This window comes from Tupaia chinensis, unplaced genomic scaffold, assembly GCF_000334495.1.
Source record: "Tupaia chinensis unplaced genomic scaffold, TupChi_1.0 Scaffold000187_1, whole genome shotgun sequence".
Classification (NCBI taxonomy): domain Eukaryota; kingdom Metazoa; phylum Chordata; class Mammalia; order Scandentia; family Tupaiidae; genus Tupaia; species Tupaia belangeri.
Genome location: NW_006159662.1, coordinates 1,893,025 through 1,918,575, shown reverse-complemented (window position 1 = coordinate 1,918,575; position 25,551 = coordinate 1,893,025). Strand labels below are relative to the sequence as shown.

The 25,551-nt window shown below is 38.1% G+C and overlaps 1 protein-coding gene across 6 annotated transcripts in view; it reads left to right on the top strand.

The window, feature by feature from the left end:
• The window catches only part of CEP112 (centrosomal protein 112), a 462,320-nt gene that overhangs the window by 274,239 nt on the left and 162,530 nt on the right, over positions 1-25,551 (top strand). For 5 of the 6 annotated variants that reach the window (XM_027771158.1, XM_027771157.1, XM_027771156.1 and 2 more), the window contains exon 21: positions 3,418-3,648. In XM_027771158.1, the coding sequence (XP_027626959.1) occupies positions 3,418-3,648 (231 nt within the window). Of the gene's footprint in view, positions 1-3,417; positions 3,649-13,179; positions 13,493-25,551 lie in introns of those variants that run through there. The other variant, XM_014587170.2, reaches the window with a different exon arrangement.

The following is a 25,551-nucleotide window of genomic DNA, read 5'->3' as shown; positions in this document are numbered from 1 at the left end:
AAAGAGTAACAGCTGACTTTTCAATAATACCCATAAATATATTTTCAGACCAGTAAAACTGAAAGTGCTTGCCTCTTAACCTTTTATTTATTTTTATTATTTTTAATTTGCTAAAAGGTGTGTTCTCACCACAGAGAAACAGAAGGGGAAAATTAGAAGGCCCCCCTCTCCCCCGCATGGGGAACAGTATACCGCAGTCCCCTTTCCTTGTTTCTCCTTTCCAGATTTTGAGCACGCATGCGCCCATGCTCACGTGCCCAGCTTGTGTTTCAAGTCCAGGTCTGGGACCCTGCTAGCGCAGTCTACCGGGCAGGATCCAGCAGCCTTAACCTGCACGTCACTGACTACTCTGCCTTTTAACCTTTTTTAAAGAACTAATGTGCCATTGGAGCTAAAGGAAATGGGTGCTGTCAGGAGGTTGGAGTTGCAAAGAATGATGAAACAAGGCATTGGTAAATATATGAGAGTATCTGAACAACTATTGACTGGCTAAGATAAAAATAACAGCAATTTTGAGAAAAATAAAGTAAATTGAAAATAAGTGTAGCATATAAATATGGAAGAAGACAAAATGTCCTAAGTTTCTTTTATTGTTCAAGAGGATATAAAAAATAATTTACCTAGTTAGTAATAATATATACTCAAGAGAGCTACAAAAAAGAGACATTTTGAATGTGTCCAACCCATGGATGAGTAACTGACGTGATTTACATTGATCAGTGTACATCGTGCTCCAGTATCAAAAACAATCAACTATCTCATAAATGTATGCAATTATGGTGTATCGATTAAAAAAATGAAAAATTGCTATACAAATCAATGACCTCCTAGTTATTGGGGGTATTTAAAGGTTGTTCTAGGATAATTTTGACCTTAGGCTAATGTACCTAACTTTAAAAAATTAGCATTATAATTTGCTAAGTGATGGTACCAGCAGTTAGCGTAATGGCTGTGTCGCTAGACTCCCACGTAGTCGACTGCTGTTCATGTCCCGGACCCGGTGGCCTAAAACTCATTCCGGGCGTGTGTGCATGCGTGCCCTAGATCCCGAGAGGAGAATGGAGGAGAAGGGATTGCGGCGTGACCATCCCCCCTGGGGAGTGATTTTTCGCTTTCTGTCTCTATGTCTGTCTCTGTCTGTCTGGCGAGCGCACGCGCCCTATAGCAAAAACCTCTCAAAAATAAAATAATTTGCTAAGTGAAGCATGGGTATTGAGGCCTCTTATTGTTACTGCTAAAAGAAAATAATACAGTACATGACTTCCAAATCAGGAAAAAGATGCAAGTTGAAGTTGAAAGAGGAAAAAAAATTTAAAAGTTATAATATAGAATGAAAGACTTCAAAAAAAGAGAGAAATGAAATGTACAAACGTTAGGGCAAATAACACAAAGTTAAAAAAAAAAGGTGAATATGATAGCATACACAAACTAATTAGACTTAATACTCCATTTAAAAGAAAAATATCTGTTAGATTTTTAAAATAATATTCAGGTGACAGCTGGTAGCAGTGATTAAGGCAACTGGATCCCACATGACTGGCTGCGCCGTCCGAGTCCTGGACCTGGAGACTTGAAAACCATACGATCCCAAAAGGAGGGAGAAGGAGTTGTACGGTGACCATTCTCCATAGAGGGTGCTTTCTTACTTTCTCTGTCTCTTTGTTTCTTTCCAGCGAGAACATGTGCCCTTTGGTAAATTAAAATATCTATGTATATTCAGAATCTGTATGCTCTTTATAAGATAGCTAAGATACATATCTAACAATTGAGGATGGAAAAAGATTTGAATTAAAATGATAGATAAAAATACAAGCGAATATTCCCTTTCCTCCAAAAGTTGGTATTAAGTTCTGTTAACCTCAGACAAAAGTGACTTTAAAGCAAAATCAGTACTGGAAAAAGGAGGATGAGGATTACTATTTTAAACAAACAAATAAAACAATTAATGTAAGATAAAGAATTTATATGGACCTTGTAGCCTCAAAATATATAAAGGAAAGTTTAATAGATACAAAGAGAAACAGTATAACTCGCCATCAAATAGTCTCAACAATTTTCAAAGAATTAATGTTGGATATACTACATTCTTTGGCCACAATGCAATTAGAAGTGAATAACAGAAAAGCAACTGTTGGGGCCGGCAGGTGGCCCGGTGGTTAAGGGCGCCGGACTCCCACATGGCCACCTGCGGTTTGAGTTCCAGACCTGGCCTCGTGCTTTCTCACTTTCCCTCGCTCTTGCTCTCACTCTGTCCCTCTCTTGTCAAATTAAAAAATAAAAAATGAAATAATTCTTTAAATTTTTTCTTTTAAAAAGAAAATGGTTGAATGGGGTCTCCCCACCCGCCCCCCATCCCCAATTTCATGTCTACACAAAACCTGTGAGTGTGACCTTATTTGGAAATAGGGTCTTTACAGGTGTAATCAAGTCAAAATTGGGTGATGCTAGACTTGCATAGGACCTAAATCCAATATGACCAGTACCCCTGTGAAAAGAGATACGGACACCCAGAGAGAACAAAGCCATGTGAAGATGGAGGCAGAATTAGGAACAGTGCATCGTCCACAGAACAAAGAATGCCAAAAATTGCCAGCACATAGCAGAAGCGGGGAGAGTGTCTCAGAATGGACTCTTCAGAGCCTGTAGAACTCTAGTGACAGACACCTCAGTTACAGCCTCCCAACCTCTAGAACCAAGAGAAAATAAATGTCTTTTCTTTTAAGCCACCCAGTTTGTGGTGCATTGTGAGGGTAGCCCCAGGAAGCTATAATAATATATTCCATGTGCTTGGGAATTAAGAGGCATACTTCTAAATAGTTCATAAGACAAAAAAAAATCATAATGGAAGTTAAAAAATGCTTTGAACAAGCAATAATGAAAATAGCACATATCTAAACCTAAGAGATGAAACGAAAGCAATAGTTAGGGAGACATTTATAGTACGAATCAGAAAGGATAAAAATAAATTAGTTAAGGACTCAAGAAGTTAGAACAAGGAATACAAAATAAATCTAAAGTAGGAGGAAGGAAATGTGAAAATAAAAGCAGAAATCAGTGAAAGAAACCAAATGCGACAGATAGCACTAGGTGGATAGGAGCATGACATATGTTTTTAAAAAAAACAAGTTTTGGAAAAACGCATATAATATTTCATTTACAATGATATTAGAATTAAGTAAAACTATATATTGTTCATGGATATGAAATATGGTGAAATGTTGCAGGTGTATTTACCTCTGAACTGGGAGGGAACTATATGGAAGTGGGAAATGAGGGAAGGAAGGAAGAAAAGAAAGAAGGAAAGAATTTTTTTTAATTTCTTATTTTCAAATTTGTGTTCATTGACCTTCTGCAGTTCTTCTTTTGTGACTTTCCTATTCACCTCTTCTGTTCATTTTCCTATCTTCAACACCCAAGGTTCTTGCTGACATGGAGGCCCAGGTTCACAAGCTGAGGGAAGAGCTGATTAATGTCAACTCACAGCGGAAGCAGCAGCTGGTCGAGCTTGGTCTCCTCCGTGAAGAGGAAAAGCAAAGGGCTGCAAGAGACCACGAGACTGCCGTCAACAAGCTGAAGGCTGAGTCAGAAAAGATGAAATTAGAGCTGAAAAAGACTCATGCCGCCGAGACAGAGATGACGTTGGAAAAGGTAAGCTATCCAACTGAAGTTTTAATAGGCAGTTGAAACTCATGTTTAAAATCCATGGCTACCACTCTGATATTTCACTTCTGAAAGATGGCAGACATGGAATTAGTCTTCAAACTTACACACTCTGCAAATGAACAAAGTATCTTGCACTATGTCTAAGCACCACTAAAATAATCTAGAGAAATTCCAAACTTTTCCCTTTACTTGAATGCAAGGGATTATATGGAATATTCCACCCCATGGTAATTAAATACACATTATGAACAAACAATATTATATGATCATATATTTTATAGATTCTGAATACTTGGACTGTAGCCCTAAATTTTCTTAGGTTAAGTCCAAATTTAGATCTCTTCTAAGTTGTCTAAAATTATGTCTATATTTTACAGTTTTTTATACCAATATAACATAAATGATGACATATTACAGAGGAAATAAGAGTTTTTATAGAATTATATATTATTGAAATAAACAACAGTGTAATGGTTGCACATTTGGAATTGAGTTACATTCAAGTGACTATCTTAAATATTCTTTATGAAGTTCCAAAAAAGTGTATATATTTAATCAGGAACTAAATGTTAATTGTACATGTATAAATTCCCCTTCAGTACCTTAAGACCAATCTGTATCAGAATAGAAACTTAGAAAGGGTTGTTTAAGAATATCTAATTCTGTTTAATTTTTCCTACCTCTTTTTCTTCATCTTTAGATAATGTTGAGCCCTCAAGGAATACATACAACACAATTCTAGGCATTAATCCATTGATATAATGTGATTCTAAGGGGCTTATAGTACCTCAAATCATCCAGAAGTCCATTTCGGCAGACTTCACCCATGGCAGCATATCCCTGAGCCCAGAAATAAGAGGAAAAGGGCTCTAAAGAGGCAGAGGGAGCCTGGCTTCTCAGAAGAGAGCAGGGAGAATGGCGTGGCTGGAAATGATGACCAAGGAGGAGAGGGGAAGGAAATGAGGTCAGGAAAGAAACCTTGGGCAGGTGCCTAGGTTGGGCGGATCTGCTTAGGCCAGTGAAAGGGCTTTAACAGTGTGAGGAAGGAAGCTTGGTGGGCTTTGAGAAGAGTGACTTGATCAGACTCATATTTGAAGAGATCTCTTCAGTTGGCATGCTGAGACTAGGTGGATTGAGGGCAAAGCAGAAGTAGAAAAATGAGTTAAAAGACCATTGCAATAGTTTAGAGAAAAGGCCGTAGAGACTTGGCTCTGGGCAGTAACAGTAGAGGTGATGAGAAATATGGGGCGTATTCTAAAGGTAGGGCTGACATAATTCGCTGTTAGTTTAGATATGAGGCATGGGTGGGGCAGTGGTCAAAGGTGACACCAGTGTCACTTGTCCATGCCAGTGGACAAAGGGTGTTCCTCTTGATGAAAGGACAAAGACTGCAAGAGCAGCAGGTCAGGCCATGTTAAAGCTGAGATACCTTTTATACACCTAAGTGGGGATGTTAGTGATAATTCTGTCAAAGCAGTACAAAATAACAGTGTTTGAGTACTAAAAAAATATAGGGGATTTTAGGATTTGGAGAAAACTCCTTATACAAAAGAGCCTTAGACCTCCAGCAATGACAGATAAGAAAGCAAGACTGATGGAGAGTGGCGTTGGGATGGCCACTTCCTTTTTAACTTGTGCATTCACCTCCCCAGGGCTTCGGTCACCTCCGCTAACAGTTCAAGGTATTTCTAACTAGATGTTCCGAACGGCACAGACTGCAGTGCACCTCTACTGAAGAAAACTGGACGTACCAAAGCCAGACTTCTAAAGCAGCTAGTGTAGGCCTGGATTATCTCGCTAATATTATATATTGACATTTAAAACATTTCATTGTAGTAGTATGTGAAAATTTTCAAATGTAGGTTTATATATGTTATTAACTAATTGACAGGTTATAGATAATTTTAAAAATTGATATTAGAAACCATTAGAATTCATTTAACAAAAAAATGCCTAGCATATCCTAGGCACTGTGGGGATACAAATAAAAAGAAAAGAAGGGGCTCCTGGCCTCAAAGAGATTATGAAATAATAGGGACTACAAGACACACAGTCATGCACGCATACATGAATAACTACAGTGCAAGGTCGAGTGTGAATTGGGGGAAATTATTTTCCGATGAACAAATCTAGGTAAATTAACTAGAACAGATGTAATTTGAACTAGGCATAAGTAATATGTAGGGTTCGATTAGTAGATATAGAGAATGGCATTCCAAATTAAAGGAACACCAAAAGCAAGGGTGAATAAAGCTGTTTACATGGCATTTGGGTCAACCAAAGGGAGTGGTTAGCGATCAGGATGAAAGATTGAAAGTCCAAAGCCATGGTAAGTTTTTTAGCTTCATGAGGTTAACTGAGAAACTACTGAACATTTTTGAGAAATGAATGATCAAGATTCAAGTGATTATTAGGAAAATCATTCTGTCAGCATTGGCAAGATGCCATAGCAGTAGGAATTGAAAATGACTGAGTTAGTCTGGGCGAGAGGTCCGTGAGGGCACATTAGAGGTGCATGGGAGGCAGTGAGGGTATCCCGGTGGCCATAGACAGAGCAGCGTGCTTGAGAATCACTGCAGACGTGGCAGTCAGGACACTTGCTGAGGATAAATTCAACCCTTAATCCACTGGGAACCAAGAAGTATGTTTCAGGAGGAAGAGAATGGATTCAGTTAGCAGCATGTTGAGTTTACAGTGCCAAATTATGCCCAGCTGTGATGTTCACCTGCTCCTAAAAAAATGTTTCCAGATAGCCTAAGAAAAGGCAAGCTTGTTTAAAAAAAAAAAAAAAGTTGAGGAGGTATGGGAGTGGATGATACAGTTAAAGAGAAGAGTCCAGGAAGAGAGAAAGAAAAAGACAGAAATCAGGGAAAGACCTGAGGAGGAGGGGGTGGGGGGGAGGCTGGTCATAAGAAAATCATGTGAAAGAACATTCTGGGCAGAGTGTGACAGAAATCAAAACAGAAAAGGAGGGAGGGAAACTTTGAAGAAGAACTTAAAGAGCAAGAAAAACTTAAGAGGCCAAGGAGGAAACAGTCAAGGAAGGGTCACCAAGGTAAAAGGAATGTGAGAAGAAGAATGTATTTTCATGAAAGAGGAGAAAAAGAACATTTGGAAAGGAGGACTGTCAAGAATGTGACAGAAAGTCAGGAAAGATGAAGGTTGAGGAAAGTTCACTGGATTTGAAACTGAACAGTCATTGATGATCTTGGACAGAGCAGTGAAAGTGATAGCGTGGTCAGAAACACAACTGCAAAAGATAAGTGAGGACATGGAGATGAGTGAACGCCATTATTTGGGAAAATCTGGTCTCGAAAGGAAGGAGTAGTTCCAAAGAAAAGCACGAGTTAAGGAGAGTATATTTTTAGGCTGAGCACATCTTGAGCATTTTGAAGTACATGAGAAGGGACTAGAGGAGAGAAGCAGCTCAATGGGGCAGAGAATCATGGGTGATCGATAGCTTGTGAGCCAAGAGGTGCCCGTGGAAATGAAATTCCCAGCACAGCCCTCCTCAGCCCTTGGTTACAGGAGTCCCGATATGTGAGATGTTGGTTTGTTCTTCAAACATGCTATGCTCTGTCCTGCTTCCAGGTCTTTCCTGCCACACTCTGCCCAGAACGTTCTTTCACATGATTTTCTTATGACCAGCCGCCTCCTCCTCCTCCTCAGGTCTTTCCCTGACCTTTTAATCTAAAGTCTGGCCTACCTATACCACCTTACTTCAGAGCCCATTGTCATCATAGCTCAACTCAATATCCGAAATTATCTTTTTATTTTTTCACTTGGTTATTTTCTACTTTCCACCTGTAGAAACTAAATTCCCTTAGGAGGACCTTGTCTAGAGTGCCACTAAAGAACAGGGTGGAGGGGAATTTGGAGCTCTCTTGACAAAGGACGGAGCACAGCCAGTGTGTGTCTGAAAGAAAGGATGCTCCAAATTGAACAGAGAACAGTAACATGAGAAGACAGTAATTTTAGCTGACATTGATAAAGGCACTGAGAAGGTTAACCAGGATTCAAGCTCTGGTTGGCAGAGAGGAAGAGTCAGCCGAAAGAGAAGAGAGCCTTAACTAGTCTGGTTTAGCGCCGTGAACTTGGTTTTTGTTGAAGTCTGTGTGGTAAAGGACCAGTGCTCATGGGCTTTTCGTATAAAGAGGAATTTGTATTTCTGATGGATAAATGTTTTTACCTTTTTGATGGATAAATGTTTTTACCTACCTAGTAAAAGCAGCTTAGCAGTAAAGACCTGAACTGAGTTCAAAAGCATTTTTTATGAAATATTTGTTTCTAAAGACCCAGGATCATGCATAGCACCTTGCAAAAAGTAGGTATTCATTAAATGTTAAGTAAGGAAAGAAAAGAATGATGAGCAGCTGGGAAATTCACCACAGCCCTTGTGCTGTCATGTGAACAAATAAATTGTTACTGCTTTTAATGAATTAACATTAATTAGCTGGCAAGTCAGTGGGTAACTGTTATGTTCTATAAAATACTTGATTCTCGTCACTATAGCTTATAAAAGGTTTAATGTTCTATCATGTTCAAATGAATCTAAAAGTTAAAAATATTTATTAGCACAGGATTGGCAGGTGGCATGGTGGTTAAAAGCGCTAGATTCCCACATGTCCCACCACTGTTCAAGTCCCGGACCTGGTGGCTTGCTTTCTTGCTTTCCCTTTCTTTTTCTCTCTGTCTCTCTCTGGTAAAATTGAAAAAATAATAATAACAAATGGAATTAAATAAATAAATGAATGCATGATTCTTTAAAAAATATTTATTACCAGCTCAAAATCCAGTCAGAATTAGAGCTTAGAAATTAATTTTCTATCACTTAGTGTAAAATTGAGGTTCAAAGAGAGGAGGACAATAGCAGTAGAATAACATATAATCTGCATGTAACTTTCCATGTGGATCTGGGTTGTTTCAGTAGCACTTAGAATGTTAAGGTTATGAAAGAATTCCTAAGTCCCCATCCTACCTGAGTGTCTGTCAGCAGCAATTTAGACCTAGATGATATCTTCAATGGCTTGTAGTTTAAGAGAAACATGAAATACCTCTACAAGGTCAAAATACTTGAAAAAGAGAATCCAGGAGAATAAGTGATTGACATTTGCAGACTGAAGGCTTCTTTTCTAATCTTGTAAAATCTTTTCACACTGAATTGAAACAAAGCCCATAAATTATGAACCTTTGAAAAATTAAAGAATATTACTAAGTGATAATGATGGTAGTTTTCAGAAGATTGATTAAAATCTTTGGTATTTAAATTTTACTATTGTTTTAGAATCTATTCCACAATTTAAAAAAAAAAAAAGTCTTTTTGAAATTGAGGCTATCTTAGAAAACGGAAAAGAGCATACAATGCTCTATTACAGTTACCGCCCAGATACAACTATTAATAATACTTAAAAGAACTTTATTAACTTTGCTGACCAAGACAATACTAGTTTTTGTCTCTTGCTTTTTTAAATTATGCTAAGAATTTTTCAATGTCATTTTGCAGTCTTTGAAAGTATAATTTTCATTGTTTTCTTATATTTTTTAGATGCAGCATCATATATTGTATTATTCCTTTATTTTGAAACATTTAAAATTTTAATAGTCATTTAATGTAGAGATTACAGTCTTTATACATAAATGTTGTCAACATTTTTATTTTTCCCCTTTACTTAAAATCCCCTTAACTTGAAATATTTATTTATGTAGAATTACCAAGTCAATTTGTATTTCAGAAAGTTTACACCAATTTATAGTTACCTTAATATAGTATGTTTTACCTAACCAGTCCTTAGTGTCAATATCTTATCTTAATTTTTTGTACTTTTGTGTGGAAAAAAAAAAAACAGTTATCTTAAAGCTGGGTTTTTTAAGAGTAAGACATCAAATATTTACAATCAATTCATTACTTGTTTTCTGGGAATTATTGTTTGTGTCTTCTGCCAGATTCTCTTTTTTTAGGGTACTAATGTTTTTCTCATCAACTTAAATAGTATTTGAGTGACCTCAACTGTGAACTTATTTTAAGTGTTGGAAGGAATTACATCTTATTTTATTCAAAGCTAAGCTTTTTGTTGTCATTTCGACAAAAATCAAACCAAATTAATTATTTTACTTAAATCAGTTTGTGTGTATCTCCTTATGTAACAAGAAGAAGCATAGGTTCTTAGATTCTTTATATAGTTTCATTTCCTGTTTAGGACAATAGAAACTTTATCATCTATATTAAAAACATTTGCCTTTTAATTTTATGATACACAAAAACCTTTATTTGTTTTTAGTCAAATCTGTCCATCTTTCTTTTGTGAATTCTTTACTATAGTTGTTTTAATCTTCACATTTGGATATTTAAAAATATACCAGCACATCAAACATTTTCTGCAATGTATTCTACTAAGTAAAATGCTCTTATGAATTTGACATAGTATTTACCCGTTTAGGTTCCTGGTCTATAATTTTAAGTGGTATCTGAAGGATTATACTGGAATTCTGCCAGCCTGAAGTCATTAAAAGGCTTTGAGCAACAATTCAGCATCTTTTTCAAATTTAAGAAAAGCTCCATATGGCATAATTATTCAAAGCTAAGGTCATAGAAACTACTTAAACCTTTGAAATTTATAATTAAAGGATTAATATTAACTTATGAAGACATTGTCATTTTGGCTTAAAATGAATTTCTAATCTAAATTCTGTTCTTTTTACTTTGATCTTTTTCCTGTGCTAAAAAAATGTGAAGTTTTATATCCTTAAAATGTAAATTAAATATTATCCTCAAACAGTTTAGATTTATAAAAATTGACAAACAGTCCTTGGTATAATTCTTACGATAGCCTACAAATATAAGTTAACCTACAATTGGCATATTCTTCTGGGTGTATAAGCTACAGCCTTATGTAATAGTCAATAAGAACACTTCTAACTTAATAATGAATTAATTTATGAAGGAAAAAAATAGACAAATGCCAACTCAGAAAACTTAGGATATGTACATAACTTGGATGTGATGGATTGGTATTCATTTATGTTAATGTTTAAAGTTCTAATGGGGCTTTTGAATGACCTTGATTGTAAACTGAGTGGTGAAAGGAATTATATCTTCTTTTATTCAAAAGTTAAGCCTTTTCTTTTCATTTTGACAAAATACAAAAATTTAATTAAATTATTCTAGTTAAATCAGTTTCCGTATCTCTTTTTGTAACAACAAGTGTAGGTTCTTAGACTCTTCTTTATTACATCAGCCCCCAGTTCTCTCCTACTTTAACTGGTTCTACTTTGAGGCACCTGTTTTACAGGGAGTTCACTAGATAAATACTGGCATAATTTGGGGGGGGGTTGTTTATTAAACGAAAATAGTGGGGCATCTAAGGTCATGCATGCTTGAATGTTTACATAGTTGGAGATGGACCATCCCTTTGGAGGGGACCTGGGAACTCTGGGCCAACCAGGAGCCCTGCAGAGATGGCGCCTTTCAGAGTTTCCTGGGGACTCTTCTGCTTTTTGTCCTGCTGCTTCTCTGCTGCTTGTGAAAGCTCACTCCTGCTTTCTAGCAATCTGGGAGAGCAAATCAATAGATTAACTTTAATCTAGCTTTCCTAGGCAAGACAACTAGCTTTTATTTGGGGACAATTTAAAAGCAGTATACTTAGTTAAGATTATTTGAAAATAAAATCTAAAATTATAAGCGGATCATTGTTTATTTTTAAGGTGAACATTTAAAATTTACAAGATTAATTCTTTGTTATTTTTATAGCCTAACTTTATAATATTTTATTTTATTTTTATTATTTTTTAGAGGTTTTTGCCTTAGGGCACATGCTCTTGGCAGAGACAGAGAGTGAGAGGGAGATCACCTTTCGGGGACATGGCCACACCACAATTCCTTCTCCTCCATTCTCTTCCCGGGATCTTGAGCACTACAAACATACACGTGCCCAGCTATTTTTTTAGCCTGTGGGTCTAGGACTCGAACTGTGGTTAACCCTGTGGGAGTTCAGCAATGTAACCACTATGCCATCTGCTGGCCCCACTTTCTAGTATTTTAATAGAGCCTTTTAAAAACTGAGAGTCTTGCCATTTAACTGGAAGTTATTGTTTTGTCTTTTTGAATGCTCATAAGCAGAAAATTTCTACCTATTGTGGAATAAATAAAAATCACTTAGATCAGTGCAGCAAAAAATAGTGATCAGGCTTGAGAAGTTCTTGGAAGAACAGCTTAATCTAAATTGAGCATTTAAGCAAGTAAGAGGAGCATGTATTTGTGCCATAAGACTCGTGTATGTGTGCACACACGTGCTTGTGTGCTTTTGGTTTGGGGGGATCTGTTCGTTTTGGATGCATGTGTGTGTTTAAGATTAGTGCTGATAATCGTGCAAATCTTTTTATCCTTTCAATTTCATGGCTAAATCTGTAGGAGACTTACTGGCCAGTGCATTTTTTTAAAAAATAACACAATAATATAAAGTGAAAAAATAGATGTATTTCATTAGTATCTTCAGTGATGAGAAAATTATAAGACTGGGTGCAATAATTTATGGCACTGTTTTGATAACTCACCTTAGTAGGGTGCCTATACATTTTTAAACTGTCTAAGTGCTATTGAAAAAGAAGTAGTAGAGAAGATTAAGGGGGCCTGGACTACCAGGGTTGGGACCATTTACTTGATGTAATCAGGACTGACTTAATCAGGAAGGTACCATATGACCAAGAAAAGGAATTCACTGAGTCATGTTGACACTTGAAATTGCCGATAGTGGAAATGGCCAGTGCAGAGGCCCTATGGCAGAGGGTAACTAGCATGACCAAGGAAAAGCAGGGAAACAGCCTGGTGAGAGTGGACAAGGGGGGAGAGTGGGAGATGATCTTAGAGGGTTTCTAAGGCTCTGATTATGTAGGACCCCTGAGGCTGTTCCAAGGACTTTGACCTTGACCTCAGTAGTGAAAGAACATGCCAGTATTAAGCCACAGAGGGATCCTATCTGACTGCAGCTTTAAAAGGTCATTCCAGTTGTGTGAGAACAACGGTGAAAACAAATTAGGACACTTGGTTAATACAGGCAAGAGAAGATGATGGTGGTCTAGACCAGAGTGGTAGCAGGGATGTGGTCGGGTTCTGGGTGTATTTTAAAGTTAGAGCCAGCCAGCTTTCTGATGGATTTGTTATGGGCTGTGAGAGCAAGAATGTAAGCCCTTGATAAGCTTGCACACAGGAAGACAAGGGAAAGAAATATGCTAGCTCATGTCCCTCTGGGATAGGATTTTTTGTGTGATTTTTAATTGAATTTGTATTTTCTAAATGTTCTACGTTTTAAGCACTTTGATGCACAGAGGTCACCATCTAGTCCCATTGTTCCTTGTCCCTAAGCCTTAGAACATCTTCAGTCAGCTTCTTTTCTGCCCCTAGGAGACCAAAGAAAAAGAAGGGGTGTGCTTGCCCTTCAGTCCTGGCATCACTTTAGCTGACATCAGCAACCAAGAGTGTGATTATGATGTCAGTACCTCCTGCTCACCCCTGCCTGAGAGAGTGGGGGGCTCCCAAATACTCTTAACTTCCTGGACCCAAGTCACCTTTCTGTCCCAGCTGGGAGCCTGTGCCCTCATTAGCATCAAAGATAAGAAGCAGGAAGCCGCTTTGCCTGTCCTGCAGCCTGCACAGGGGGCTCTCATCACTTCTGGGATCTTAATGGGGTCAAAGGAAACATGGGCTTCTCTGACTTTGGACTGCCCACCTGCCAAAGAAAGCCAAGCCCTAGGACTGATAGGGATGAAGGAAGAGAGCGATGATGCCTGCAGGCCCCTGAGACACCCAGGACCATCTGGCCTCAAGGAGAGGAAGGTAAGACTGAGATGCCCTGAGTTCCTGAGACAGAGATCATCTTGCTAAAAAACGAATCTCATTGCTGAGCTGGATTGGCCCTGGGAGCGCAATAATAGCCACTCCTCAAGGCAACTAATTTTAGTGGGGAGTAATGGAACAAAACTGATTATACTCAACTGATATCGGGCCTTCCTCTAGATCTGTCAGACATCATGCCCTGGGGAAATCCCAGGAAGTATCTACAAGGCTAAGAGTTATGGTGGAATAATAAACTTCCTGGAAGAGGTAGATTATGCACTAATGGCATGTCCTTCTTCTGCTTAAAGTCTTGCAGAGTATCATTGCCCATATGAAGTGAAGTTGCCACCATTTCTAAGCTGTCTGTTCAAGGATTTCCATAATCTTCTTTCTGTTTTTTTTTCTTCCTTGCTACCTTTTCTTGTTTTTCTTATTTATTCGTTTTAATTAATTAATTTTAAATTGTGCTAAAATATACATAACAAAGTTTACCATTTTAGCCAGTTTGTTACCGTGCAGGTCAGTGGCATTAAATTCATTCACATTGTGTACAACCATCACTACCACCCATCTCCAAAACTTTCCCAGCTTGCAAAACCAAAGCTGTATCCCTTACACAATGATGTTACTCCCTCCTCTCAGCCCTTGATAACCACCATTGTACTTTCTGTCCGTGCCTATTTGACTACTCTTGAGTACCTGATGAGTGGAATTGTATAGTACTTGTCCTTTGCGACTGGCTTGTTTCACTTAGCCTAATGTCTTCAGGGTTCATCTGTGCTGTAGCATGTGTCGGAATTTCTTCTCTTTGGAGCTGAACAATATTCCTTTGCACATATGTACCACAGTTTGCTTATCCATTCATCTGTGGTGGACACTTGGGCTGCTTCCACCTTTAGGCTATTGTGAATAATGCTGCTATGAACGTGGGTGCACGAGTACCTGCTCTACTTGCTGTTTCTAATTCTTTTGGGTACATACCCAGAAGTAGAATTGATAAAGATTATAATTCTATTTTTAATTTTTTGAGAAACTGCCATATGTTTTCCATAGTAGCTGCACCATTTTATATTCTCACCTCAGTGCACGAGGGTTCCAGTTTCTCTACATCATTGTCCACACTTTATTTTCTGATAGACATCATCGTGGGTGTGAAGGGGTGTCCTTCTACCTTTCTTTGCCATCCCCCACCACAGATGGGATCTGTATTGTGCCCACCCAGACAAAAACCTTTTCCACAGAAAGAATGTAAACAGTCCCCCTTCGTGGCTTCACATGTTCCTTTGCCTGGAAGACTGGTACCACCTCATCCTTGTGCAAGGATGCTGCCTGTCCCTGTCCTCCTCCCTCCCACACCACCTCAGAAGAAATCAGATGGATCCCTGTACTCCTCGAACTCTTCATTCTCTCTTCTATTTTAACAACAAATATAATTTATGTATGTGTTGTGTGTGATTCTGTAAGTTTTGACAAGCCATTGTTGTAATTCAGATAAACTTCCATCACCTCAGCTACCCTCTATTCCCTTTGTCATCAGCCCCACCTCCTCCTTTCTACCCTAACACAAAGTAGCCACCCATCCATTTCAATGGCTGCACATTTGCCTTCTCTGGAATGTTATATAAGTGAACGGTTCAGTGTTCAGCCTTTGAGTCTGGCTTCTTTGCCCATAGAGTAATGGATTTGAGTTTCACTCGCGTCGTGGCGTAGCAGTAGTCCATTTCTTCTTATTGCTTAGTAATATCTCATTGTATGGCTGTACCAAATTGTATTTATTCATTCTCCAGTTGAGACAACTTGGGCTATTAAACATTCACATAAAGATTTTGTGTGAATATATTTTTTAACTTCACTTGGTTAAGTTAAACAGCAAAGGATAGGGTTGTGGGGTTGTATATTAGGTATATTTTTTAACTTTCTTAGAATCCACCAAACTGCTTTTCAGAGTTTCTATTTTGCCTTCCCATCAATGTAACTCTGATGTGTCAGAGTTTCCATTATGCTACATTCTCACCAGCAATTGGTATTGCTGAGCTTGTAATATTATTTTAGTCGTCGTAATAGGTGTCATCATATGTGTATTTCTCTAATGACTAGTGATGTTGAACACCTTTCATGTTTCTGTCATCTAAATATCTTCTTTGATAAACTGCCTGTTAAAATCTTCTTCTGATTTCATATTGTTGTTTATTATTATTAATTTTTGAGAATTATTTAAGCATTCTGGATACAAGTAATTTATGAAGTATGTGATTAGCAAACATTTTCTCCCAGTGAATGGTTTGACTTTTCGTCTTTTAACAAAGTCTTCCAAAGAGTAGGGGTCCTTAATTTTTATAAGTTTAGTTTGTCAGTTTATTCTTTTTTAAAAGTTTATTCATCTATTTCTTCAGAAAGAGTTAGAGAAAGATCTGCAACAGGGTCGTTATGCCCCAACCCACCCCATCCAACTCAGATGACAGTCATGTGCATGTGTGTTCAGTGTGTACAAAGGAGACCTCGGGACCTGAGCCTGGGACATTGCCATGTGGATCTGGCATCACTGAGCATTGCATTAATGCCATGCCATCAGCTGGCTCAGTTTGTTATTTTATTAATCATGCTTTTGGTGTCATGTCTAAGAGATCTTTGCCTAGCCTAAGGTCACAAAGATTTTCTCTGATTTTCTTCTAGAAGTTTTATAGTCTTAGGTTTTATATTTAAGTATGGTCCATTTTGTGTCAATATTTGTAAATGTTGTAAGGTTTAGCTTAAGATTCTTTGTTTTAAATAATTATTTTTATTTGACTTTATTTATTTCAACTTGACCAGAGAGGGACAGAGTGGGAGAGAGAGAGAGAAAGAGAAAGTCAGCTGCCAGGTCCAGGACGTGAACCACAGTTGGCCGTATCGGAGTCCAGCACCCCAACCACCATGCTGCCTGCCAGCACCAATTTAGTTTAAGATTCTATTGTTTCTGTATCAGTTGTTGGAAAAACTATTCTTTCTATACTGAACTGCCTTTGCAGCTTTGTTAAGAAACAATTGACCATGTGTGTGGGATTTACCATGGGACTCTTGCTTTTGTCCCATTGCTATGTATGCCTGTCCTTTTCTAATTCCATACTGTTTTGGTTAATGTATCTTTAATAGTCAAACAAGGAGACCAGTAGGATGAGTTGCCCAAGGATGTTTTTCAGCATGTTTTGCTTATGATAGTTTCTTTGCTTTTCTTAGCATCAGTGTAATGAATTCTGCACAAAATCCTGCTGGGAATTGTGAGCGTGCGCGCGCGCGCGCGTGTGTGTGTGTGTGTGTGTGTGTGTGTGTGTTTAATCTGTGTCTCAGTGTGGAGAGAACTAAAATCTTAATGAAATTGAGTCTTCTGACCTATGGACATGGAAGATTTGAGGGGTTCTCTACATAAATCATCAGATTAAAAACCTGTTTTTTAATAGTTTACCCTAGAATGGATTAATTTTAATGTCACATATCTCAACATTTTGTTTCTCATAAAATGTTATTTTATTATTAGTTCAGTGAATTTTAGAAAATCGCTTCTCTAAACAAATGTAACTTGCGAAGAAGGAAATGGACCAGAGAAGTTGCATGTGTGATATGTAAGCAGGAGCATTTACAATTTCCCACTTTGTTGTGTCCTGCGACATGCATATGATCTTCAAAAATAACAGCAACATAAATACACATAGGCTAGGAAAAGCAATAGCTATTTTTAAAAAATGTTGCCAGAGGGCATATGTGCTCGCTGGAGAGTGTCAGAGAGAGAGAAAGTGAGAAAGCACCTTCATGGGGATGGTCACGCTGCAACCCCTTCTCCTTCATCTCTCTCTTCTCGAGATTGTGAGCATGCATGCACACATGCTGACATGTTTCTCACTGAGTGTGGGACTCGAACTGTGCACTCAGCCATGTGGGATTCAGCTCTCTTAACCACCATGCCACTGAATGGCCCAGTATTTTAAGTACCTGTTTTCAAAGATATCAACTCTTTATGGTTTTAACTTTACATAGTAGTCATTCTTTTAAAAATTAACATGATGAAATTTAAAAATAATATTGTTTATGCATGAATTTTAAATAGTTCATTGTTTTGAGAACCTTGCCTAATTACTGTAAAAGGTTTGTGAATCCTAATATAGATATCAGACCCAATATGTTTTCTTGTGCAACATCATTTCAAAACGTATTTCATCTCCACACATTAAGATTTTGTTAAGAAAAAAATTTAAAGCATTGTTTATGATGTCTGACCTTCAAAAGTATTTTTAAAAAATGTTGTCAGAGGCTGTGTGTCCTTGCCAGAGAGAGAGAAGGAAAGTGAGCAAGCATCCCCCAGTGGGGAGAGCCACGCTGCAGTCTCTTCTCCATTCTCCTGTCAAGATACTGGACAGGCCTGCATACAGCCTGGCCTGTTTTTCATGCCTTTAGGTCCAGGACACAAAGCGTGTAGTCAGCCATGTGGGATCCAACCACCTTAACTTCCATGCTAACAGCTATCCCAGGAAATTTTTTTAAGCATCGGAATTCCTAAATTGCATTGAAAATCTCTTTAGCTCTCATGTTTTATTTCATAGTCCTCTTAAAAATATTTGAGTTCCTTTCATTGGTTACATTACTAAAGTATATTTTGAACTTTACATGTATGTATGTATAAATGTATGTATGTATATGTGTATTAACAAGCCTGAGATATATTTTAAAAAATTACTAGTCTACTTTTATGCATTCGTTCGTGAAAATATATTTCCACAAATGAGAGTACTCTAATTGCTCTAGTAGCATAGACTTATCACTGCACTGAGGGCCAACAGACTTAACCAGCCAGGAGTGGTGTGTTGTACAACATTTTTTGTGTTTTTGAGAATATATTACAAATTTTTATTGAGAAAAAGAAGAGCTACATTTGTAAGTGTGTGCAGATGTGAATTTTGGCTAACAAAATTGTTTTTAATATTCATCTATGGTATTTTCTTGGCAAAGAAAATGGACATTTGTTCCCACTGCATGACTTTAACAGATCAGTGGACATTCAGGGATACTCCAAGGAAGCACCCTGGGTCTTGGAAAACATCTCATAAACATTGGCATCTTTGAGCCTTATTTGTGACAGTTGCATATGTCAGTGTATGTTTCATATCATAAGGGAATGAGGAATTTTAACAGATTTTTAAATTAGCTTTTAAAGATTTATAGCTTATGCCTATATTTCTATAAGTTATTGTAATTCTAGTATGTGTTGAGGTGTTTATTCAACCCAGGCCACTTTATTAAATTGAAGGAAGTCTCAAACATTTGAGAACAAGAAGTTATCCGAATCACCTTACTTAGATCATAACTTAGTGGTCCATTCAGTCCTCTATTTGATATCTAATAGCACAGGTGGCTGTAAAGGAATGAGATGAGCTTCCAGATCGCTAGTTTCCTTAATAATTCATGAGTGAAGGAGTCAACATATATTTAACAAGCATTTAATGTAAACTTAGCTCGGTGCTGAGGAAGATCACAAAAAGGAATGTAACTTTGTCACTGCTTTCTGGGAGCCTTTCTCATTGTAGTGATAATGAGAAATACATGCGTAAAAGAAGCAGAAAACGATCTAATCACACGTAGTAAAATTCTGCATTTGAGTATAATGCTGAGCAATCTGAGAGGGTCTGTCGCAATCAGAGGAAGTTTTATGGAAGTGGGGTGGGCCTTGAAGTATAATATTTGAATTGGCACGAAATGTGAAGAATTTTCTGAAGCAGTGAAGGGATAAAATGGGAAGCTACGAGCTGAGGACATTGGGGAAAAAGTCAGACAGTAATTCTTTATGAAAACCTCACCCATTCTTAGAAAGACTGAAGTGGCTTTTTCACTTTTACTTTTTAAATTATTTATTTACATTTACTGAAAAGTTGCACAAATAGAACAGAGAAATCTCATCACCCTTCACCCAGCTCCCTCTGATGTTTAACATCTCATTTATCCATTGCACAGTCAACAAAACCAATAGGTTAATGATGCTGTTAAATAACTGTGAATCTCATTTTCATTCCATCAGTCTTTTTTGTTGTTCCAGGATCTAATCCGGAGTCTTACATTGCATTTAATTGTCATATTTTTGGCCTCTTCCAACCTGTGACAGTTCCTCAGTTTTTCCTCCCCTTTCATGACTGACACTTTTAAAATATACTAACCAGTTTTTTTTTTTTTTTTTTGGGGGGGGGGTAGAATTATTTATTTAATTAAATTAGTTAATTGATTTTAATTTGACCAGAGAAAGAGAGGGAAAGTGAGGAAGCAAGCCTCCAGGTCTGGGACTCAAACTGTGGTTGGCCATGTGGGAATCCAGTGCCTCAACTACTACACCACCTGCTGGTTCCATACTAGCCAATTATTTTGCAGAATGTTTCTCACTTTGGGTATGTCCAGTTCTTTTGCATTTTATGAAAAATGCATAACCTCAATACAGAAGAATAATACCGAAGTGATACTGGGCTTTCCTCAAGTGCATTGTATCAAGGGCTGCATGACATCAAAAGTTCCTTCTGGCTGGAGGTGTTGACACTGATCACTTGCCCCATGTAGATGTCTACTGGGTTTCTGTGCTGTAAAGTTACTCATTTCCTTCTGTGAAATATAAAATGTCTTGAGAAAAATATTTTGAAACTACACAAATATTCTTAGACTTTTGTCCACTAATTTTACCATCCATATGTGACTCTTGCCTGAAACAATTATCTTTTTTACTTACAGTTATTTTAAAGACTTGGCATTTTCTAGCTTGAAGTTATGCTGTGGGTGTGGGGGTTTTATTTGTTGTCTTTTGCTTTCCACTTTCTTTGTTTCATATCATTGGGAGGAAAATATTGGAGGTCGAAGGTGACTTTTAACTGCAAGATTTTTTTTAAGTAAGGAATCAAGTCTAAGGAAAAAGAAAATAAAATAATCAAGTCAAGTTAGAGGTAGGTCTTATGAAAATGAGCATGCCGTGAGAGTTTGTGTAGCTCCTGCTGAGGAACATCAGTTGACCACATTTTTCCAGTAACTAATGTGAAGAGAGCATTAGACCAAGACTGAGTGAGATAAACTTTTAGTTCAGGGGCAGCTGGTTGAGGTGCTGGACTCCCACATGGTCGACTGTGGTTCAAGTCGTGGACCTGGCAGCCTACTTTCTTACTTTCTTTCTCTCTCTTTCACTGGGGAGCACACATGCCCTATAGCACATTTTAAATAATAATAATAATAATCAAAATTAAATTTTAAAAATCTCTTTAAAAAGTCATTAGTTCGGGGCCGGCAAGTGGTGTGGTGATTGGGGGCACTGGACTCTCCCACATGCCGACCACGGTTCAAGTCTCGGACCTGGTGGCTTGCTTTCTCACTACCTCTCTCTCTCTCTGTCTCTCTCTGATCAAACTGAAAAATAATAATGATAAAATAATAAATAAAGTTAACCAAATAATTCTAAAAAAAAAAAAAAGTCATTAGTTCAGAGACCAGCAGTTAGCATAATGGCTATGTTGCTGGACTCCCATGTAGTCAACCGCGGTTCAAGTTTTGGACCTGGTGGCTTAAACTCACGCTGGGCCCAACTCACGCTGGGCCCTTGTGCCTGCGTGCCCAAGATCCTGAGAGGAGAAAGGAGGAAAGGGGATTGTGGCGTGACCATCCCCCCTGGGGGGGGGTGATTTCTCACTTTCTATCTCTTTTTTCTGGCAAGCGCACACACCCTATTACAAAAACCTCTCCAGGAAAAAAAGAAAAAGTCATTAGTTCAAACTCTTGGAATTGAAATCTTTTTTTTTTTTTTTTTTCCATTTTAAGATTTTATTTAACTTTCTTTATTCAGGTCTGGGACTCAAATCAAGGTTGACTATGTGAGAGGGAGTCCAGCATCCTTCTCCACAATGTCACCTGACAGCCCAGAATTGAAATCATTATAGAAAAATTTGCAAGAGGTTCTCACACAGGACAAGGGATGATGTGGTTAATTAATGGCCTCAGCAATATACTCTTGGAACCTGAAGGGGTTTTTTTTCACCTAGAATGGAGGTCAAATAGGTGTATTATTTTGACTTTAGCTTTTATAAAAATAGCATGATGGTATAGCAGGTGGCATGGTGGTGTTAAGGCACTGCACTCCCAAATGGCCAACCACAATGTTTGAGTCCCAGATCCAGCCTCTTGAACACACTGGGCATGTGTGCATGAGTGCCCAAAATCTCAAGAGGAGAGTGGAGGAGGAGGGATTGTGTCATGGCCATCCTCCCTGGGGAATAGTTTCTCTCTTTCTGTCTCTCTGTCTCTCTGGCCACACACGTACCCTATAGCAAAAATCTCTCTCTTAAAAAAACAAAAACAAACAAACAAAAAAAAAACTGCAGAAGCAAGATTCTAGTATAGCTTTCTCTAAAACAATTCCTGTATCAGGAATTGTTTGCCTCCATGCCATTGCCCAGCCAAGTTGTTGGCTCAGGTAGGTCAGCATGAGCAAAAGATAGAGGCTCCTGCTTCACAAGGTAATTGGTTTCTTCCTTTCATGCTATTCCCACATTTCTTTTTCCCCAATATAAAAAGATCAGGGTTCCTAACTCCTCGTTATCCACACCTTCTGTCCACACGTCCCCTTACCTGTGTCTTGTTTCTACCTTGGTTGATGTCCTTGAGTACTTGGTATCTGACTGACCTTCAGCTCCTATTCCGTCACTTTGGACTTAATTCTAGATCCATTAGACTTAGGGAATCTTCTCAATGTACCCTTCCTAGCAAAATTATTGGTCCGTGTCCCTGAACAAACACCAGGGCTTTTCCTCATGTTTTTCCGAGAATAACTGAAGTGTTGTCCTCTTATAGTGCCCTGCTAGTCACCTAGGTCCAGAGGAAATGCTCACCCATGTGTTTTCTTATTATTTGAAATAATGTTATAGTCTGGATTTTTTTTTCTGTGCTTTAATTGTTATCTTTACTTCCATATGCATAGTTGTTCTGCTCAACAATATCTTTAGAAAAACAATGTCTTTGTCTGCAAACTTAAAAATGTTAAAAAGGAGTTTTTATTCTGTATAAGTTCTCAAGTTTTATACACTCATTTTTTTAAAAGTATTTGTACTCTTTTTAAATTTTGCATTGACATCTATAGAAATTTCCATCAGCTTAAATAGCAATGCTTGAAAGTCACTTTGACTTTTGAAAGCTGCTAGATTGCCTTATCATTGTCTTTGAGAGATTAGGGACGCTTGTTTGGAATGTTGCCTTTTTTCCCTAAATAAAACTGAAGTTTTGTTGTTCCATTGTAATATTTCATTTTAATCTGGTTGGTTTCTTGTGGAGATAATATATCACAGGGACCAAAAATAGTTCAATAAAAAACCTTCCATTATAAATGGGCCGACTGTTTGATTGCTTTAGGTGCCCTTGTCAACTGCATCAGATGCTGCTCTTAATAGATGTGGAAGCATTTTCTCTGCGCTCTCTGGGTCTGTTTTAGAGCAATGGGGTGCAAACTAATTCTATCCCTTTCTTAACTGTGAATGATCTCCAAGGGGAAAGAGAAAGTCATTTTTCTCTTGTAAATATCCTGGAGAACAGAGAAAATGAAAATCGAAGGATAGTAAGATATTTTCAACAAGAAAAGTTGCTTTAATACATATTATGATTGGGAAATAGTGATGGCAGAAAATTATATATTAATGATGGGAAGAAAGCAAGAAATGGTTTTCTATCTATTTTAATAGTAAAGTGTTACTTCAGTTTAGAGTCGTAGACCCAAAATGAGGTGTTTTGTTCTTGCAGAAATGTATGGCTCTTCATTAAGTTTTCAGTTCCAAATAAGAGATTGGTAAAGTTAGGAAAAGCTCTTTGTAAGACACTTTCATTTAATTAAATAACACTTCTCTTGTGAACTTTGATTTTCACACCATCTCATTCTCAGGGGTTGACTTTCATGGCCGTAACGTGTAGGTGATAAAACTGGTACGGGAAGAACAAAGCATGTCCTATCCCAAATCGCAGTCTCCCTAACCAAGGTGACTCTGAGTGGGCTGACCCATTAGTGAGAACCGTACGGCCCACTGGCCACTCGGGTCTTGAGCTCATCACTGCTTCACTGCAGCCACCTCTTTGTGGGTAGGACCTAGCACCTTGACGGTCGCAGTACCGCCACCACCTTCAAAGTCTTGGTCTCAGCCATTCCATTCTCTCTGCCAGTTGTACCCATGGTTTTGTTGTTGTTGTTGTTTGAGAGGTTTTTGCTATAGGGTGCGTGCACTCTCCAGAGACAGAGAGCCCATGTTTTTAACTTGGTTCAGCATCTTTACTGCAACATGTTTTCACCCCATGAGATTTTCAATCCACTGATGTTGCCATTTCTCACTTCCCATTAATGTCTTCACTTCCTGGCTCAGATTTCATGGTCTACCCCCGAAATCACTCCCTTCCATGCCTCTTTCTCTGTTTCTCCACTTTTCTCACTGGCAACTCCCCAACCCTGGCTAAATCAAATACACATATACCTACTACTGTGTCTGAAAAGTTGAAACATGGTACAGGAGGGGAGACATGGTAACTGCTCTCACTTAAACCTGAGGCCAAAAATGCTCAGGTTGGGCCATCAACACTACAAAAGTTCATTTATTTTCCCACTCTCAGAGAAGACTTCACAGCTGTCTTTTCTTCTCAGACCTCTCACATTTGTCTGTCCAGTCCTACTCTGAGATAACAGCCTCCATTTCCTCGGGAAAGTGGAAGCGAATAAAGAGACTTCCTTTCAGCCCATGTCAAGCCTACTCAGGTGCATTATATCCATATAGTCTACCTTCCCATCTCTAGAGTAAAGGGACACCTTACAGAAGGAAATATGTGCTCTCCCATCTAAGGCCTTCTCTGTAGTACTGTATCCCACACCCCTACTCAAGGATTGCTTTTCTATAATTACCTGCCTTTTTTCTTTAACTTTTTTAAAGAATCATTTAATTTTATTTATTATTAATATTTTTTAAATTTGCCATAGGACATGTGTGCTTGCCAGAGAGAGAGAGAAAGTGAGAAAGCAAGCAACCAGGTCTGGGACTTGAACCATGTGGGAATCTAATGCCTTAACCACCATGCCACCTGCTGGTCCCCCACCCTTTTCTTATATCGACATTTTTCTATTTCCAAAATTATAAAAATATGCTATAAAATCTTAAAGCATTTTGAGCACCTATGCCAAATTATGCTGAATTATTATGTGTTATTGATAAATTGACCCCAAGTCCTAGTGACTTAGTTCACTAAAGGAGTATGATTTGGTGAAACATAAGAAATCGTTGTTTTTGTAGCCCTAACGTGGTTAATTACCAATAAATTTAATGTCATTAACTAATGCTTTCCCAGATTCTAAGTCTAATGTTGGTCATCAGGGAGATTCCAATATCTTAAATACATGCAGTTTCCCCTAGCTAGAGAGGAGAGAGTATGAAAAAGTTGAGGCACTGGACTCCCACATGGCTGGCCAGTTTGAATCCCAAACCTGGTGGCTTGTTTTCTCTGTCTCTCTTTCTCTCTGTCTCTCTCTGGACAAATTAAAATATAATAATAAATATATATACACGTGTGTGTGTGTGTATTAAATGAAGTCATTATTTTAAAAAATCACACTCTTGGAGTTTATCTTCACTGGCTAGCAGCTTTTACTCCATCTCCTTTATGTGACCCCACCTTAACACCCTCTGATGTTTTCTAGTCAGTCCCAGAGTCTTCTCTCTAGTCCCCCAGTTTCAAATGCCATCTATAGGCTTATGCCTTCTAGTTCACACATCTGCTCCTAGTCTCTTCCCTGAACTCCAGACGTGTACATCCGAACTCTTCCTAAACACCTACCCTGAAACTAATGGGCATCGCACACCTCTCCCTGCTGAGGCAGAACCCCTGGTTCTCACCCAGTTTTCTCCAAATCAGCGAAGCACACTGAGTCGTCCCTAATTCATTTCTTTCTTTCACACCCTTATTCTTCCTATCAGAAAATCCTGCTGATTCTTTTTGGGTTGGTTTTTTTTTTTTTTTTTTTTTTTTTCCGCGAAGATTTTTTTTTAGAG